This window comes from Mustelus asterias, chromosome 5 (assembly GCF_964213995.1).
Source record: "Mustelus asterias chromosome 5, sMusAst1.hap1.1, whole genome shotgun sequence".
Taxonomy (NCBI): domain Eukaryota; kingdom Metazoa; phylum Chordata; class Chondrichthyes; order Carcharhiniformes; family Triakidae; genus Mustelus; species Mustelus asterias.
In genome coordinates, this window is record NC_135805.1 from 136444859 (window position 1) to 136465307 (window position 20449).

Here is a 20449-nt window from a genome sequence, read left to right on the forward strand (position 1 = left end):
ATATTCATTCATGGGACATGGGCATCACTGGCTGGCCGGCATTTATTGCCCATCCCTAGTTGCCCTTGGAGGGCAGTTGAGAGCCAACCACATTGCTGTGGCTCTGGAGTCACATATAGGCCAGACTGGGTAAGGACAGCAGATTTCCTTCCCTAAAGGACATTAGTGAACCCGATAGGGTTTTCTGACAATCGACAATGGTTTCATGGTCATCAGTAGATTCTTAATTCTAGATATTTTGAATTCAAATTCCACCATCGGCTGTGGTGGGATTCGAACCTGGGTTCTCAGACATTAGCTGAGTTTCTGGGTTAATCATCTAGCAATACTACCACTAGGCCATTGTCTCCCCATTTGGAACTGTGTATAAAGATAACAAAGGTACTCCTCATAGAATCCCTACAATGCAGAAGGAGGCCATTTGGCCCATCAAGTCTGCACTCACCAAGGCCCCATTCCCGTAATCTCCCGCTAATCCCCTGACACTAGTGTCAATTTAGCATGGCCAATCAACCTAACCCGCACATCTTTGGAATGTGGGAGGAAACTGGAGCATTGGAGGAAATCCACGCAGACACTGGGAGAACGTAACCCAAACCGGGAATCGAACCTGGAGCCCTGGCATTGTGAGGCAGCAGTGATAACAACTGTGCCACCGTGTTGCCTATCTCACTCATTTTTAATGCTACAGTTTGCTGAATGCTTGAACTAATCTTCACTTTGTTTTCTGGACAAACAGGTCAAACTGGTGAATATAAGGAATGATGACATTACCGATGGGAATCCTAAGCTAACTCTGGGGCTGATCTGGACCATTATTTTGCACTTTCAGGTACGCTTCCTTTTCTCTTCAATATGTTTGTGCTGGCTTAATTTGATTTCCAATGTTGATAGCTCTGATTTGATCAATCCAGTGCAAGTCTTATGGAAATATTGCTTAAAAGCTGGTGTGGTTTTGTGTCATCGCATTGTGCGGCTTGTGTTAGGTTTCCTAGTCAAGGTTTCTGAACAGTCTCGGCAAGCTGATCCACTTGCATTTCGTGATTGGTATTTGATGGATGTTGCGTAAAATGCACGTGACCCCGGTTTGGACTGGAATAAGATAGAGACAGAAATCGATATTATTTTCAAATCGGCCACAGGAACTGAGGCTCGCCCAGAACATTCTAACAGAGCTCACTGTTTCCCCTGAGGCAGCAGCTGTCTCGAGTCAGAAATTGGTTTACTTGTCGGAATCTGTAATTAGCGTGAGCACTTTCAGGCTTAGCTTGTTTATGAACATTGGATTTTTCTCGGAAGTTCAGCTGCCCTGGAGTGTTAGACTCATCAACCACTTAATGGGAAAAATAGAATTTTCCAAACAGGTCATTTAGCCCAATTGATCTGTACTGGTGTGAATGCTCCACACAACCTGCTCCATCTAACACCATCACTATATCTGTTGATTCCTTTCTCCCTCATGTACTTAGTGAACTTCCTCTTAAATGCATTTGCCTCGATTATTCTGTGGTAGCGGATTCCATATTCTAATCCCTGTCTGGAAAATGAGATTTCTCCTGAATTCCCGATTGGATTTATTAGCAACTGTCTTGTTTTGATTTGATTTATTGTTGCCACATGTATTGGTGTAGAGTGAAAAGTATTGTTTCTTGCACGCAAACCATACCATTCACAGAGTACATAGGGAGAAGGAGAGGGTGCAGAATGTAGTGTTACAGTCATAGCTAGGGTGCAGCGAAAGATCAACTTAATATAAGGTAGGTCCATTCAAAAGTCTGATGGCAGCAGGGAAGAAGCTGTTCTTGAGTCGGTTGGTACGTGACCTCACACTTTTGTATCTTTTTCCCAATGGAAGAAGATGGGAGAGAGAATGTCCGGGGTGTGTGGTTATGATTATGCTGGCTGCTTTTCCAAGGCAGCGGGAAGTGTAGACAGAAACAACGGATGGGAGGTTGGTTTGCGTGATGGATTGGGCTACGACCACAACCCATTGTAGTTTCTTGCGGTCTTGGTCAGAGCAGGAGCCACACCAAGCTGTGTTAAATCTGGATAGGATGCTTTCTGTGGTGCATCGGTAAAAATTGGTGAGAGTCATAGCAGACATGCTGAATTTTCTTGCCTCCTGAGAAAGTAGAGGCGTTGGTGGGCTTTCTTAAATATAGTGCCGGCGGAGAGGGACCAGGACAGGTTGCTGGTGATCTGGACAGCTAGAAATTTACAGCTGGCAGTTTTGGACTCCTACAAGTGGGAGTATTTTCCCAAGGTCCATCCTGCCAAACACTTCCATAAATTTGAAGTCACCACTTGGCCTTTTTCCACAGCTTCGAGCCCCAGCCTGTTTAATATTTGCCCATTGATATTTCCTCACTGAGTTAATCTGGCAGGGGTATCTCAAATCAAAGATGTGGACGTTGGACTGGGGTAGGCACAGTAAGTAGTCTCACAACACCAGGTTAAAGTCTAACAGATTTACTTGGTAGCACGAGCTTTCGGAGCGTTGCCCTTTCATCAGGTGAGTGAAGAGTTCGGTTCAAAACAGGGCATATATAGACACAAACTCAGTGACAAGATAATGGTTGGAATGCGAGTCTTTACAGGTAATTGAGTCTGTCTGCACCTGCAAAGACTTGATTACCTGTTAAGACTTGCATTCCAACCATTATCTTGTAATTGAGTCTGTGTCTGTATATGCCCTGTTTGTGAACACAACTCTGCACTCACCTGATGAAGGGGCAACGCTCTGAAAGCTCATGCTCTCAAATCAAAGAAGCAACTTGCATTTATAAAGCACCTTTCACAACATCAGGACTTCACAAAGTGCTTCCCATTTAGTTAAGCACTAATTGTAGTCACAGTTGTAATGTTGGAAATGCGGTATAGCTCTCTATGGGATAATGTTTTTAGCATTGATTGTGGGATTAATACTAGCCAGGTCATCGGGGAGAATCCTCCTGCTTTTCTTACAGTTAGTGCCGTGGGATCTGTTACAGCTACTCAAGGGGCAGAGTTTAACATTCTACCTGAAAGATGTCACTTTCCACTTGATTATGCACTCATGGTTCTGGAGTGGGACTTGAAGCCACGCTGTTCTAACACAGTGGCAGGGGTGCTACCCACGGGAGCCACCAGTGTGAATGTTTGGTCCTGGTTAAAATGAGTGTGTTATCAATGACCATGGGTGGAATTTTCCCGTCCCACTTGCCACGGGAATTGTAGCGGGTGGGACGATGGACCATGAGACCATCGACCTCAGGTGGGATTTTCCAGCCCTGGGGTGAGCGTGGCTAGAAAATCCTGCCTCATGCAGCAACCAATACATGGCATCAAATGAGACATTGGCCAGGATTCTTCAACCTCAGCCGTGGCTGGAGTTTTTCGGTCCCGCTGCTGTGAATGGAGATTGGCTGAGCGTCAAATTCCCGTGGGCAGCAGTGGTGAGTGTGTGATGTTCATTCAGCAGAAGGCACTGTTCAGTTATAGGCAATAGAATGAAACAAAGCTTACTCCAACAGATAAATCAAAAGAAAAAGGTTTAATAAAGAAACTTCATTACTCCAACATCTGAGACCTCACCCTGGGTCATTCCAATTCCCAACAGATTCTTATTTATACTGAGTCAGCTGGTCAGCTGATCATTTTGTCATTGGTTACATAGTTTACTGGGTTAGTTGATCCTTATAGCTTGTTACCATTAGTCACACTACAACAGATCAAATGTTGTCATTGGTTACGTCCTAACATGCCAGACCGGAGAATTCCAGCCTAAGTCTTTGATTGGGACTTTTGTGCTTGGGGAAGAAAGCAGCTGCGGTAACTAAATGCCTGGCCAGCAGAAGACATTTGACCCAGTGAAACGTCACGCTTTTGAGGCAGTGCTGACCTGAATTAGCCTTGTTGTGGTGCTGTCTGACTGGGCAAAGCACACGCACATGTCCTCACACACAATGTGTAGACCAGTGCCAGCTTGTTGGATATCTTGCTATTTTTAATACATCACCTTTGAACTACGTAATCATGGCCAAGTTCCTCTTCACTAGTCCGCAGCAAAGTTCACATTGGCACAAGGTGACAGGTCCAAAGCAAGACTGAGCAACCTGTGGCTCAGTGTTGTGAAGTTGAATTTGTAAAGATGTAAAGAGTGTTTGTGAAGAATGTAAAATACTAGAAGGAGAACAACAGTGCGGAGTCCCTTTAAAGGCCGGTTTTGTATTCAGTGCTTGAATGTTACAGGGTACATAGATTGCAACAGTTGTAACTAGGACCAAGCAGCAGAATTGCCTTGGCAACAGACTTTGCAAGCAGTTGCATTTTGATAGCCTATCAGGTTAAAGAAGACGCTCAGCTCACAGCCTATCAGATTAAAGAAGACGCTCAGCTAACAGCCTATCAGATTAAAGAAGACGCTCAGCTAACAGCCTATCAGATTAAAGAAGACACTCAGGTTCCTTTTAGCTATCAGATGTGAATTTGCTGTTGTTGCCCACATCAAACCAATCCTGATGTAGAAAATGCATAGGGTCATCAGGATAATAAAATAGGAATTCAACTGCCAGCTTTCAGTGACTCCAGTTCAGTTAGTGAGTTCAGCTGAGCTCACCTGAGAGCCATTCAGCACAAAAGGCCATCTTGGAGCAGTTCTCCATCCTGCCAGCCAAACAAACTACCTCTGAAGAGAATTCTTCATCTATCCAACAATAGGATAACAAGTCAGAAAGACCTTACTGACAGAGAAATCACCAGAAAAACACTCCAAAGCTTCCAAGCCATCAGACCTAATTGTATATATATTTTTGAGAGTGACTAAGATTCTGTTATAACTGTTTTGGTCCTGAATGGTCTTTGTCTTTACTTGAAGAGTATTTCACACGAACCATCTTTCAATTAAAATATCACTTGTTTAAAGTTCCAGTTGGTTAACTAAAATAACTTGTTAATTATTCACTTAAAGCGAGTGTCAGGTCTTTAACATTTTGAGGTTCATTAATATAATGTAGGATAGTTAACACCTTCCCAAACACTTCTCCCAGATTATGAAGCAAAGTAAAGGGGATTAACCTCTGCATCATAACAATAGTGTTTGTTTCCATGTGCAGAAACTTGGGAACAGCCATTTCGCCCTTGAGCCTGTTCTGCCATTCAGTGAGATGATGGCTGATCTACATATATATATACCCACCTTTGCCCCGTATCCCCTGATAGCAGTGACTTAACAAAAATCTAGTGATCTCAGTTTTAACATTGACAATGGATTCGACATCAATTGCCATTTGTGAAAGAGTCCCAAACTTCCCACCATCTTGTGTGGAAGGAATTGCTTCCTAACTTTATTCCTGAAAGGTCTGGCTTTAATTTTTTTCCCCCGAGTCCTGGACTCCCCAAGCAGCAGAAATAGTTTCCCCCAATCTACCCATCTGTTCCCCTTCACTAAACCAGCCATATCAATACCGTGGCTACAAGACCAGTTCAGAGGCTGGGATTTCTGGAGAGAATAACTCCTGTTCAGGAGTGTGATGGAATCCTCTCCACTTGTCCGGATGAGTGCAGCTCCACCCACACACGAGAAGCTCAACATCACCTGGGACAAAGTAGTCTGCTTCCCTGGCACACCCAACACCACGTTAAACATTCACTCCCTCCACCCGTGTAGCACAGTGGCAGCGGTTTCTGCCATTCTATTAGATGTACTGTAACAATTCGACCCACCTTGTTCGACAGTACCTTCCAAACCCACAACCTCTACCACCGAGAAGGACAAGGGCAGCAGGCACATCGCAACACCACCACTTGCTTGTTCCCCTCCAAACCATACAGCATCCCGACTTGGGAAATCGCTCAGTTGTCCCTTCAGCATCATTGGGTCAAAAGGGGAGGCGATGGCCTAGTGGTATTATCGATAGACTATTAATCCAGAAACTTTGCTAATGTTCTGGGGACCTGGGTTCGAATCCCGTCGCAGCAGATGGTGGAATCTGAATTTGATAAACAAAATCTGGGATTAAGAATCTACTGATGACCATGAAACCATTGTTGATTGTCAGAAAAACACTTCTGGTTCACGAATTTCCTTTAGGGAAGGAAATCTGCCATCCTTACGGTCTGGCCTACATGTGATTCCAGAATCACAGCAATGTGGTTGACTCTCAACTGACCTCCAAGGGCAACTAGGGATGGGCAATAAATGCTGGCCAGCCAGCGACGCCCATGTCCCATGACTGAATTTTTAAAAAATATAACTCCCTCCCTAATAGCACTTAGATCACATGGACTGCAGTGATTCAAGAAGGTGACTCACCACCACCTTCTCAAGGGCAATTGGGGATGAAGAATAAATGCTGGCCTAACCAGCAATGCCCATATATCCTGAATGATTAGATTTTTAAAAAATCAGATAACACTCTTGTCAGCCACACCTCTGTGGCAGAAGATCATGGGTTTGTTGGGTCCATCCATTTCCTTGAACAGGCAAGGGTATGACTTTTAAAATTAATCACTATTATTGAACAGAAATTAAAATTAACATGATAAAAGCGAAAGGAAAAAGCAAACTTGGGACAGACTTTTACTGCCTGTACTGTGACTGAGTACACAGATCCCAAAAACAAACTGCACAAACAAACACACCCAAATCCACAACATACCTCAACCCGTATCTCATTATTGGAAATGTTTTCCACAAGCTGTCTCTGTCTAGAGTAACAAGTTCTTGCAGCTGCGGTTGTTTGCCTGCATTGTGTACCCTTTAGGAATGCAGTCAATTTTTAGCTAACCCAGCATGCCTTCTAAGTTTTAAAATGCAGTCAAGTTAACCCCTACAGTCTCGCATTTAAATGTAATTGCATAGGCAGAAACATGTTACAATGAAGTCTTTGCATAGACTGAAGCAAATAGGGCTAAGCATACACAGGATCTCAGTTCAAGACCTGTTCCAGGGAGATGAGCACATATTACAGAATGACGCTCCAAATACACCAATGAAGAAATGCTGCATTATCACAGCCTACACCACTGAAGAAAATAGAACAGCTCTATCTAGATAATCGTTATTTTAAATGTTCAATATTACAAAAACATGTCGCATTCCAGTGTTTGACATCTTACTGCGCTCATTTTAGTGCTACACGCAGTATTGCAAAGTGAGTTTTGATCTTCTAAGGTTAAGAAAGGTGAGGTGGCACAGTGATTAGCACCACTGCCTTACAGCGCCAGGGACTCAGGTTCAATCCCCGGCTTGGGTCACTGTCTGTGTGGAGTCTGCACGTTCTCCCTGTGTCTTCATGGGTTTCCTCCGGGTGCTCTAGTTTCCTCCCACAGTCTGAAAGACGTGCTAAGTTCTCCCTCAGTGTACCCGAACAGGCGCCAGCGTGTGGCGACTAGGGGATTTTCACAGTGACTTCATTGCCGTGTTAATGTAAGCCTACTTGTGACACTAATAAATAAACTTTTTAACAGGAGCTAGATGGGGCAGTAATTAGTGGGAAGGGACTGAAGGGAGCAAGAGTTCAGTCTTATAGACAAAATGATATTGGAAAGGGCTTGAGGGGAGTTAGGAGAGTAATTACAGGAGGATGTGAGTTCAAGGCTCACATGGGGAAGAGATTGGGCTGGGTGGGCTGGGGAGAGGAAGGGAAAGCAGCTGGTCTTGGTAACAAGGTCCATGAGCTTCTTGTATTTATTGGTGGGGGTGAGGATGGGGGAGACGGGGGAGAGAGGTTTAAGAAGACAAAGTTCTGGAAGACTTAATATCTAAAGCTCAAAGTAACAGCCTATCAACCTGAAAGCGACCAGCTCATTCCTGCTGTCTGTTCCTAACTACGCCCTACGGATAGACACTTCCCGCACAAATCATTGAACAAGGACTTGGAGCTGGAGGCTTGATTTATTTTTCTTCCTGCCTCCAGTTTGGACACCGAGGACCTACAGCTCATTAAACTTGTGCTCATCCTCCTCCAGCTTGTAATTGGGTGGCTTTGAGGTGGTCATTTGGTGCAGTAACCTGATCTGTGCTCACCCAGCACTTCAGTCTGAAGCAGGCGCATGCTATTTCTGCAAGATTATAGCTTTTAGAATTTTAAAATGGACTTCTGTGCACAGAGCATAGCTTTGCAGTGAAGCCCAAAATAAACATTTGATGATTTGGATGCTGGGATTGGGATGTTAGAGTGAGGGATTATCCATTAATTATATATATTTCAGCCAGTGGGTAGGAGAGATGTGGTTGGCTTATTTAAAACTGAATACTTAAATGTATGTCACACAAACACAACAGCGATCACTCAGTATTTGTGTAAAAGTACAGGATGTCTTCATGACTCAGTGTTTGCGATTTGAGGCTTTTTTGATTTATTATGAGTGGCACAGTGGTTAGCACTGCTGCTTCACAGCGCCAGGGACCTGGGTTCGATTCCCAGCTTGGGTCACTATCTGTGTGGAGTTTGCACGTTCTCCCCGTGTCCCCGGTTCTCCCTGGTGCAGAGCACCCGGGTTTCCTTCGGGTGCTCCAGTTTCCTAAAAATAAATCAAATCAAAATGTTGCTCTTAAAGGGGCAATCCCCACAAGTCACCATAACCTCCATAACCTTTGACTCCATTAATCAAAAATCTGCCTAACTCATTCTTAGAAATAGGACAATAATAAATCAAATCAAGACCTTTGATTTGATTTATTACTGTCATGTGTGTTGGTATACAGTGGAAAGTATTGTTTCTTGCGTGCTATACAGACAAAACCTACTGTTCATAGAGTACATAGGGGAGAAGGAAAGGAGAGGGTGCAGAATGTAATGATGCAGTCATAGCTAGGGTGTAGAGAACGATCAACGTAGTGCGAGGTAGGTCCATTCAAAAGTCTGACGGCAGCAGCGGAGAGGCTGTTCTGGAGTCAGCTGGTACGTGACCTCAGACTTTTGTATCTTTTTTCCCGATGGAAAAAGGTGGAAGAGAGAATGTCCGGGGTGAGTGGGGTCCTTAATTATGCTGGCTGCTTTTCCGAGGCAGCAGGAAATGTAGATAGAGTCAATGGATGAGAGGCTGGTTTGCGTGATGGACTGGGCTTCATTCACAACCCTTTGTAGTTTATTGCGGTCTTGGGCAGAGCAGGAGCCATGCCAAGCTGTGATACAACCAGAAAGAATGCTTTCTATGGAGCATCTATAAAACTTGGTGAGAATCGTAACGGACATGCCAAATTTCCTTAATCTGCTGAGAAAGTAGAGGCATTGGTGGGCTTTCTTAACTGTAGTGTCGGCGTGGAGGGACCAGGACAGGCTGTTGGTGATCTGGACACCAGAAAACCTGAAGCTCTCGGCCATTTATACTTCGTCCCCATTGATGTAGAAAGGGGCATGTCCTCCTCCACGCTTCCTGAAGTCCTTTGTTTTGTTGACATCGAGGGAGAGATTATTGTTGTCGCACCAGTTTGCCAAGTTCTCTATCTCATTCCTGTACTCCGTCTCATTCCTGTACTCCGTCTCGTCATTGTTTGAGATCCGACCCACTACAGTTCGACCTTCAGCGTGTTTGAGATCGTGGGCCTGGGAAAGCTGCTGTTTTGTGAGAAAAGTGGATATTGGCAACTGACTAAACATGAATAAAAGCCCAGTATGAATAAGCCATGCATGGGGTAGTTACACTTGGCTGAAACTGTACATTTCAGACCGGATCTTCTCGAAATCTTTGTTAATAGTTTATGACTCCAACACTGATTTGCATTTCCTCATCTTTCTTCCTGCCCTTTAACCTTGACCTCTCCATTCCCAAGCACTGCTCGTAACCACCCAGCTCTTCCAACTCATGGCTACTGGAGTCGTTGGCCCAATGCAGGGATTGCCCTATAGACTGAGGGAGAGCATTCTCTGTCAGAGTGTTTGTCATCACTTCAATCATGGGCATGAAGAAGGGAATAAGGGATTATGGGAAGAACTGCTGTTCAGAGCTGCTCAGTAGCTCAGAGTTGAATGTCAGTCATTGTTTAAATTAGTGTCACAAGTAGGCTTACATTAACACTGCAATTAAATCACTGAAAATCCCCTAGTTGCCACACTCCGGCGCCTGTTCGGATATGCTGAGGGAGAATTTAGCATGGTCAATACACCTAACCCACACATCTTTGGACTGTGGGAGGAAACCGGAGCACCCGGAGGAAACCCATGCAGACACAGGGAGAATGTGCAGACTCTGCACAGACAGTGACCCAAGCTGGGAATCGAACCCGGGTCCCTGGCACTGCGAGGCAGCAGTGCCACTGTGACAGCGTCTGGGCAATGATAAACTAGTCACCGCGAGAGATGAGCGAATTGAAACGGAAAAGTGTGAGAGGGTTTGATATTGAGAGATCTCTGGCCGTACATGGGATAAGCACAGTAAGAAGTCTCACAACACCAGGTTAAAGTCCAACAGGTTTATTTGGTAGCACAAGCCACTAGCTTTCAGAGCGCTGCTCCTTCGTCAGGTGAGTGGGAGTTCTGTTCACAAACAGGGCATATAGAGACACAAACTCAATTTGCAAAATAATGGTTGGAATGCGAATCTTTACAGGTAATCAAGTCTTAAAGGTACAGACAATGTGAGTGAAGAGAGGGTTAAGCACAGGTTAAAGAGATGTGTATTGTCTCCAGCCAGGACAGTTAGTGAAATTTTGCAAGCCCAGGCAAGTCGTGGTGGTTACAGATAGTGTGACATGAACCCAAGATCCCGATTGAGGCCGTCCTCGAGTGCGGAACTTGGCTATCAGTTTCTGCTCAGCGATTCTGCGTTGTCATGTGTCGTGAAGGCCGCCTTGGAGAACACTTACCCGAAGATCAGAGGCTGAATGCCCGTGACCGCTGAAGTGTTCCCCAACAGGAAGAAAACACTCTTGCCTGGTGATTGTCGAGCGGTGTTCATTCATCCGTTGTCGTAGCATCTGCATGGTCTCCCCAATGTACTATGCCTCGGGACATCCTTTCCTGCAGCGTATCGGTACATGGGATCACAGTGAGGCGTCAGCCACTTAGAGCTGAGATGAGGAGAAGTTACTTGACTCAAATTATGAATCTTTGGAAATCTCCATGATCTCCAGGCGGTGAATGCTTCATCTTTGAGTATTTTCAAGCTTCAGATGAGTAGATTGTTTGGATTCTAAGGGAATTAAGGGGCGTCAGCATAGTGCAGGAAGTAGAACTGTAGTTGAAATTCAGCCATGATCTTATTAAGTGACAGGGCAGGCCGAAAGGCAGGCCGAGTGGCATGCTGCAGCTCCTATTTCAAACATTTCATAGTGCAGTTTGTGTGGTTAATTTTTTGCTTCCACCAACTCGCCCCTATGTCCAAAGGTTATGAGTCCAACTGCAGAGACTTGAGCACAAAATCTAGGCTGAGAAAGAGAGTGCAGTGCTGACGGAGTCCTGCGTTCTCAGTGGTGCCATTCTTCAGATGAGACATTAAACCAACACTCTGTCCACCTTGTAAAGCAAATGTAAAAGTTTCCACGGTGTGACTGTTTCAAAGGGCAGGGCTATTCTCCCCAATATCATGGCCAATACTTCTCCCTCAACCAAAGCATTTGACCATAATAATGGGATCTTACTGTGTGTGCATTGTTGCAGAGGAATAGCTAAACTTAAAAGAAAAACACTTAATTGGTTTTCAGTCACTTTCAGAAATTTGGAAGGTATAATATAAACCAAGTCTGGTTCTGGTTTAGTTTCAACCTTCACACATTTATCAGATAGTTAAATTGTCCGTGAAGAGAGAACACAATAAACACTGCTGCTCGTTGAAGGAAAACATGGCCACAAGGTTAGCCTTGTGTAAGACTTCACTGAGACGGCTCAGTGGTTAGCATTGCAGCCTCACAGCTCCAGGAACCTGGGTTCGATTCCTGGCTTGGGTCACTGTCTGTGTGGAGTTTGCACGTTCTCCCCGTGTCTGAGTGGGTTTCCTCCGGATGCTCCGGTTTCCTCCCACAGTCCAAAGATGTGCGGGTTAGGTTGATTGGCCATGCTAAATTGCCCCTTACCGGGATGTGTAGGTTAGAGGGATTAGCGGGGTAAATATGTGGAGTTACGGGGAAAGGGCCTGGATGGGATTGTTGTCGGTGCAGACTCGATGGGCCGAATGGCCTCCTTCTGCACTGTAGGGATTCTATGAGACTCCAAATTTCAATTTGAGCATTGAAACAAGGAATCTCAGCTTTAGACTAATGTTTGAGGTACAGCTATCCCTGGTTTAGCACTGCTACATTGTTCTTGAACAGAACAGTCTGCTTGAACAGAAACGTGCTCAGTGGAAACCATTTTCCCAAAAGAAAGCCTGTAATGAGGGTAGATTACATTCCAGTCCCATAACCTATTGGCTGCTTTGAATCTAATTGGCCCAACAATGCTCTGAACACACATTAACTTTTAATAACTTAATTCATGTTTTCCACTTCCCTCTCCCGACCCTCCTGCTCTCCACTTACCTTCCCCAAGCTGCTACTCAGAGGGCTCGGAGATGGCAAGCGGGTGGGCTGGTGGGGATGGGGAGGCAGTGAGCAGGAGGATTGGGGGGGGTGGCAGTGAGTGGGAGGGCTGGAGGGGCTGCGAGCGGGAGGGGGTGCGGAGAGCGGGAAAGGGCTGGTGGGGGCGGTGAGTGGGAAAGGGCTGGGGGGGGGTGCAGTGAGTGGGAAGGGGGGGGGTGCAGTGAGTGGGAAAGGGCTGCGGGGGGGGGGGTGCAGTGAGTGGGAAAGGGCTGCAGGAGGGGGCAGTGAGTGGGAAAGGGCTGCGGGGGGGGGGGTGCAGTGAGTGGGAAAAGGCTGCGGGGGGGGTGCAGTGAGTGGGAAAGGGCTGCGGGGGGGGGGGCAGTGAGTGGGAAAGGGCTGCGGGGGGGGGTGCAGTGAGTGGGAAAGGGCTGCGGGGGGGTGCAGTGAGTGGGAAAGGGCTGCGGGGGGGGGGGGCAGTGAGTGGGAAAGGGCTGCGGGGGGGGGGGGGGTGCAGTGAGTGGGAAAGGGCTGGTGGGGGGGTGAACTGGGAAGGAAGTGACTCACCGGGTGAAGTTGGGACTGAAGCAGCGGTTTAGTTTTTCAAAAATAAGAAGCCACCTTGGGAATGTATTTTAAACTGCACGGAATGGCTCACTTCAACTGGAACCCGAGGCCGGTTAAAGTTCTGCCTGAACTTCCGTGCAGCTTGCAGAATCTGACAATAAACACATGATTGAGGCCTGAAATCTTATCCTTGTTGCCTGTGGAAAATGTGCTTGGCTCAGGGAAGTACGCAATCCTGTTGGGAAATTTGAATAATCGCTAGGTCAGAGTTTAACTAATTATTATAGCAGTATCAGTTTGAAAGATTACATGAAATTGTTTCAGATGGAACTGATATTAGTCTGTTCAGCTGCAGCAATGTAATTTGTTTTTAAGTAAACATTGGTAAAGTGTGGGAAGATTCTCTCTGCTCACTGACTGCAACAAGGCTGTAAAGCTGTTTTAGAAGTAGTGCAGGCCGTGCACAGGTCAGCTTCCCCATGCTGATTGAATGGAGGTATTTGTCAAACATCTTCAGGAAAGGCTGCACGAAGCAAGCTTGTATACACAATACTTTTGTTTTAAGGTTTGATCTCAGTCAGTCCTTGCTCCCATTTCTGCCTACCTCTGTCCTGAAGGTACTCAAGGCTGAGCTGGAGTGCACAGTGACACAGTGGTTAGCACTGCTGCCTCACAGCACCAGGGACCCGGGTTTGATTCCCGGCTTGGGTCACTGTCTGTGCGGAGTCTGCACGTTCTCCCCGTGTCTCCGTGGGTTTCCTCCGGGTGCTCCGGTTTCCTCCCACAGTCCGAAAGACGTGCTGGTTAGATGCATTGGCCATGATAAATTCACCCTCAGTTTATCCGAACAGGAGTGTGGCAATCAGGGGATTTTCACAGTAACTTCATTGCCATGTTAATGTAAACCTACTTGTGACACTAATAAATAAATTGAAGGAGGGCGGATTGAATGTTGATAAAAGTAAAAATACTGCGGATGCTGGAATCTGAAACAAAAACAGAAACTGCTGGAAAATCTCAGCAGGTCTGACAGCCTCCATGGGGAGAGAGAATAGACATGATGTAGAGATGCCGGCGTTGGACTGGGGTAAGCACAGTAAGAAGTCTCACAACACCAGGTTAAAGTCCAACAGGTTTATTTGGTAGCAAATACCATTAGCTTTCAGAGCAATGCTCCTTCGTTAGATGGAGTGGTCTCTGTTCTCAAACAGGGCACAGATACAGAAATCAAATTACAGAATACTGATTAGAATGCAAATCTCTACAGCCAGCCAGGTCTTAAATGCACAGACAATGTGGGTGGAGGGAGCATTCAACACAGGTTAAAGAGATGTGTATTGTCTCCAGACAGTACAGACAGTACAGTACAGACAGAGAGAGAATAGAGCCAACGTTTCCAACCCTTTGTCGGAGGATTGGATGTTGGCCGTTCTGAGAAAGGGGGTGTTGAATAAACAGAAACCTGCAGAATTAATTTCATAAAGCATCGGATCGTTGAAAATCTAATAGAATCTCATTGAAAACTGAGACCTTGTGGGGTCTGTGAGCATGAGTTCTGGAAACTAAATGACTTGTAATTCAGTACAAAGTGACATTCATTCACTCTCCTGTGTCACCAGTATGGCTTGAGTGGAGAATGCAAATTGTTTGAGTTAGAATTGTGAGTTTGCCGGGCAGTGAGGGGTTAACTTATTGCCGGATGAAACTACTGCCACCTGTGACAGACATGGGAGAGCCGGAAGCCCCTCACCTGGAACGCCGCTCAAAGGAAACATGAAGGGAGAGTTTCTTCAGGACGGCAGTGCATAATTTTGGCTGGCATTAGCAGGTTCAGGGAGCCACTCCTACACACTTACCACTGTGCTGGCAGTGTGTTTTTTAAATTAATTTGTGGGACATGGGTGTCGCTGGCTGACCAGCATTTATTGCCCATCCCTAGTTGCCCAAGGGCAGTTGAGAGTCAACCACATTGCTCTGGAGTGACATGTAGGCCAGACCAGGTAAGGACGGCAGATTTCCTTCCCGAAAGGACAGATGGGTTTTTCCGACAATCGACAATGGTTTCATGGTCATCAGTAGATTCTTAATTCCAGATTTTTTATAATTGAACTCAAATTCAATTAAAAAATTGAATTGTATGTCCAGGTGGCACAGTGGTTAGCACTGCAGCCTCACAGTGCCAGGGGCCTGGGTTCAAATCCCGGCTTGGGTCACTGTCTGTGCCGAGTTTTCCCCGTGTCTGCGTGGGTTTCCTCCAGGTACTCCAGATTGCTCCCACAGTCCAAAGATGTGCAGGTTAGCTTGATCAGTCATGCTAAATTGGCCCTTGTGTGGGGGGATTAGCAGGGTAATATGTGGGGTCATGGGGATAAGACCTGGGTGGGATTGTGGTCTGTGCAGGCTCGATGGCCGCCTTCTGCACTGTAGGGATTCTATGAAATTCCACCATCAACCGTGGCGGGATTCGAACCTGGGTCCCCAGAACATTAGCTGAGTTTCTGGATTAATAATCTAGTGATAATACCACTAGGCCATCGCCGCCTTGGACTGAATTGGTGCATCCATGCGAGAAATTCCTGTTGGGAAAATGGAAAAATGAAACGAGCAGATTTCCGCTTGTGAGACAAACTATGTTTTGAACAATTCATTCACGGGATGTTGTCGTCGCTGACTGGGCCAGCATTTATTGCCCATCCCTAACTTCCCCTGAACTGATTGGCTTGCTGGGCAATTAAAAATCAACCACATGGGCCTGGCGTCACATGTAGGCCAGACCAGGTAAGGACGGCAGATTTCCTTCCCTAAAGGGCTCTGCAACATGCACTATAGCACTGTGAATTTAGGAGACATTCAATAAATGTCACTGCTATTTGAGAATGTGCTAGTGGAAGCACTTCATTTCCCACAGTCTGATTAAAAATTGACAGCTTCAGTCATCTAACCTCTGCAGATTTGTTGGTTTTAAGCTGTATTTAGGGTTGTCAATCCTTCAGAGTTGCCTCCTGGAATTAAAGACTAATCTCCCAGACACAGCCACAATCAGCTTATATAAATTATAAAGGAATTATAGAATCCCTACAGTGCACAAAGGAGACCATTCGGCCCATCAAGTCTGCACCAAATGTCTGACAAACCGCTCAACTCAATCTTTGCGGTCCTGCACATTTATCCCCCCCAACCCACAGATCCTGGGACACCAAGGGACAATGCCCCAATGCCCCTAACCTAAATTTTTAAAAGATGCAAAAACAAGAAAAAGCTGGAAAATCTCAGCAGGTCTGACAGCATCTGTCGAGGGAGAATAGAGCCAACATTTCGAGTCAGAGCTCCAGCATCTGCAGTATTTTGCCTTTATTTTAAAAAGATGCCTTTTTTAAAAAAAACATTATGTAGAGTTATACAGCGTGGAAACAGGCCCTTCGGCCCAACTCTTCCATGCCGACCAGGTTTCATATAATCATACAGTGCAGAAGGAGGCCATTCGGCCCACCGAGTCTGCACCGATCGCAATCCCACCCAGGCCCTATCCCCATAACCCTATGCATTTACTCTAACTAGTCCCCCTGACACTAAGGGGCAATTTAGCATGGCCAATCCACCAAACCCGCACATCTTTGGACTATGGGAGGAAACCAGAGCATCCAGAGGAAACCCAGGCAGACACGGGGAGAATATGCACACAGACAGTGACCCAAGCCGGGAATCAAACCTGGATCCCTGGCGCTGTGAGGCAGCGGTGCTAATCATTGTGCCAGCGTGCTGCCCCAGTTTGCTAAACTGAACTAGTCCCATTTGCCTATGTTTGGCCCATATCCCGCATAACCTTTCCCATCCATGTACCAGCCGCAATGTCTTTTAAATGTTGCAGTTGTACCTGCCTCTGCCATCCAGTGCCAAGGTGTGTGGCTACACCCTTGGGGAGAATGCTGGGGTGGTGACAGCAGATCAACATCAGTCCACAGTAGTAATTTGGACTCAGACCCTCCGACACCATTAACAGACAGTGGGCTGAGCTTCGGGGGATGGGAAGGCTGCCAAAATGGAGCTGGGGGTGAGGGTTTCCTTCCCATGCTATCTTACCGGCACTGTGAGAGTCCATCTGCCACAAGCCCCTTTGAACAGTTTCACTAACACTGCAGGTGGAAAATTGAGTCTGATTGACAGGACAGGGCTTGAAGGTCACATGGTGAACTCCTCAGGCATAGACCCAGCCACGGCTGAGAGCATCAGTTATTTATGGCTTGGCTCATTGGGCCAATAGAGGCAGAGAGCTGCTGGACTAGACATCGTACTCTTTGGTTTGGAGCACAAGCACATTGTCGGGATTTTCAAGGTGTTTAAGATCCCGCTCATCCCTATATCCACATCCTCATTTCTCCCTCATTGCTAGATTTGCCACACGGACAAACATTATGGCTGATTAGAAAACACAAACATTCCCTTTTCCAGCAGCAACATTATGACAGCGACTACACTGCAGGGAAGTACTTCACTGGCTGTAAATCGCTTCAGGTCAGCATGCTTGTGAAAGGCGCTATATGAATGCAAGTCTTTTAATTCTTCAGGAATAGTCTAGGGCGGCAGTGGTTAGCGCTGCTGCCTCACAGCGCCAGGGACCCGGGTTCGATTCCAGCCTTGGGTCACTGTTTGTGTGGAGTTTGCACATTCTCCCCGTGTCTGCGTGGGTTTCCTCCGGGTGCTCCGGTTTCTTCCCGCAATCTGAAAGACGTGCTGGTTAGGTGCATTGGCCATGCTAAATTCTCCCTCAGTGTACCCGAACAGGTGCCAGAGTGTGGCGACTCGGGGATTTTCACAGAAACTTCATTGTAGCGTTAATGTAAGCCTACTTGTGACTCTAATAAATGAACTTTACCTGCATTTGGAGGAAAGGCAGAAAGGAAAGCACAGAAATATTTCTATTTTATGTAAAATATTTCTATTTTATAAAATACAATTCTATTGTGTTTTGTGCAAGTGGGCCGTCGAGTAGTGAGATGGCTCCATGAGGGATTGGAAAGGGCAGTGCACTGGGAGTGCCTCTCAGTGTGTTGAAGGTCAGTGTGGTTGGCTGACGGGGTGAGTCGCCATGGCAAAGTGACTCAGCATGAGGTGGAGCGGGTCAGGGTGGCATGTTGTGTTATGGGGAGGGGCACTGGGTGATGTGGGTGGGGGGGAGAGGGGGATGTATTATGCCCCTTACGGTTTGCCGTGCGCAGCTGACAGCGGGGATGTTAGCCAGGCCCAGGAGCTGATTGTGAGTTGTTGGAATGGGAATCTGCACCATCTGCCTTTTGTGTGTGTTCCCAGGGCCTGGACTGTCCCTGGAGCCAATCTGTGGTTTTTTTTAATGGCCTTTCTCCAGGACTCTCCCAGCACGGCTATTCTCAGCATAACCAATTGGGAGGGGAGTTAATTTTTACACAACAAATCAGCAAACAGCGATTGCGAATCTGTTACCACGCAGGAGGGAGAATACCTTTAGCCAAAAAAAATTCTCCCTCCACTTCCCTTCCCCTTTAAGTCATATGAATATATATTAGGAATCAGACCAAGCAGTAAAACCCAATTGCTTCCTGATCATAGCAAGTGTCAACACATCTGAAAAGGGACTGATAACATTATGATAATTCAGACTCTGGAATTTTAATCTTTTGTTTAAAAAGTTTTAAGGAGGATTTCCTTTCAAAATCTCAACTTAATCAGTTGCACTGAAACTCTTTTTTATCTCTGCACCGGGGGTCTTGGCAAAGGTGGCAACTTCCCCCCACTCTGTCACCCCCGCCTGTCTTTCATTAGCACAATGCTGTTTGCTGTGGGTATGTACATAGCTTAATGATTTCAAAGGTTGGAGCAGATTCCTTAAGCATTACCAAGACTCACTTTGCTTGGTATTGCAGTTTTTAAGTGGAGCAAGTTGTGACTGATCTGGGAGTTTCACATTCGTTATCTTGTGGCGTGAAGTCTCCACTAAATTTCAGCAAGGTCGCTCCTACTGTACGCAGACTGAATGAGCTCAGCTCAGAGTACTCTCTCTCTCTCTCTCTCTCTCCACTGCTGTAACCATGGTTGGATATGGAGCGATCAGACACGGGCCCTTTCTGGGCTAAATGCCATCGTTGACTGCATGAACATTTCACAAATGCAAAATGGCTGCACATCGAGGGAGTGGGAGAAAGACAGCCAGCAAGAGAGAGAGAGGGTGAAGGAGAAAGACAGAGAAAGAGAGGGAGAGGTGGCGAAGGAGGAAGTGAGCTGGAGAGGGTGAAGGAGAGAGACAGCCAGTCAGAGTACGTGTGTGTGTAAGAGAGAGAGAGAGGGGGGAGTGTGAAGGAGGCAGAGGGAGACAGACAAACAGAGAAGAGGGAGAGAGAGAGCGAGAGAGTGAGTGAGCAATCTCGGGTTATGGATAAGTCTGCTGCCCAGGATTTTGACTTGATAAAAAACATTGACGACGGGCCAGTTCTGCTGCAGAAGATCACCGTCTGCCATATGTGAAAAGAATGGGAAACACTTGTGGTTGTGTGAGAGCGCAGAAGGAAGAATGTGCGGTGGATCCTGCCAAAGCCCCTCTGGGCCGTTCTCCCTATCCCCGCAGCAAACTTTATCTGAAGAGGAGGAAGAAGAGAAATGAGGACCTGTCGTTTCCACGGGAAGCTATAAAGCCCAGTGATGCTGACGGGTCCCGAGAGACGGCAGCCAGAGTTCCAGCACTGGGGAAAGCCTCAGTGAGAGATTTCGGTGAGGGAGTGGTACCGCACGTACTGGATAATGGTGAGCATCGCAGCGACGGTACCAAAGGAGGGAACTGCGCCGGTCCTCACGGCGAGAGGAGTTATTTGACCAGCTCCCTATCTGGCAGTCTCGGTGGTGCCGGAGAGTCCTCCTCCCTCTCCATTTTATGTAGCTGTGCCCCGTACCAGTCTGAGGGGGACGTGGAATCGGAGGGAGCAAGCGGGGAACGCGTGGCCAACAGCAATGAACTCTCCCGGACAAAGAAGCAGAGGAAGAAGAAAAAAAGGTTGCGGCTCAGCGGAGTCCAGGATGACCCATTGGACTGGCGCTGTCTGGACTCGGAGGCTAAAAAGGCCGTCAGCCTGAGTGCGATCGCGTGGTCTGTGCCGCGCTCAAAGGCCGAGAGTCAGTTTGACGAAGCACCATCCAGGAGCCTGGGCGACCTTCTCGATTGCAGGCTTTTCGATGCTGCCAGCGGCGATCGGTCCTTCGCAGACCAGCTTGGATTGTCACATCATAAACCACCACTGACTGTCCTCAGACTTCACACAAAGCAGCAGCACGGAGCTACTGACTGCAGTGACTCATCTCCCACAGCAGCGGGAAGTAGCCTGCTACCTCTGTCTGGAAAAACATCCAGGGAAAGGGCGATGAGCAGACATAAACATTCCGCTGCTAACGCACTCACATCACTGCTCAATGAGGTAATGAGTT

At 46.7% G+C, this 20449-nt stretch overlaps 1 protein-coding gene across 14 annotated transcripts in view; it reads left to right on the forward strand.

The window, feature by feature from the left end:
- dst (dystonin) overlaps window positions 1–20449 on the forward strand; it is a 653330-nt gene that overhangs the window by 188986 nt on the left and 443895 nt on the right. For 13 of the 14 annotated variants that reach the window (XM_078213315.1, XM_078213329.1, XM_078213327.1 and 10 more), the window contains one exon: window positions 740–832. In XM_078213315.1, the coding sequence (XP_078069441.1) occupies window positions 740–832 (93 nt within the window). Of the gene's footprint in view, window positions 1–739; window positions 833–19967; window positions 20440–20449 lie in introns of those variants that run through there. The other variant, XM_078213320.1, reaches the window with a different exon arrangement.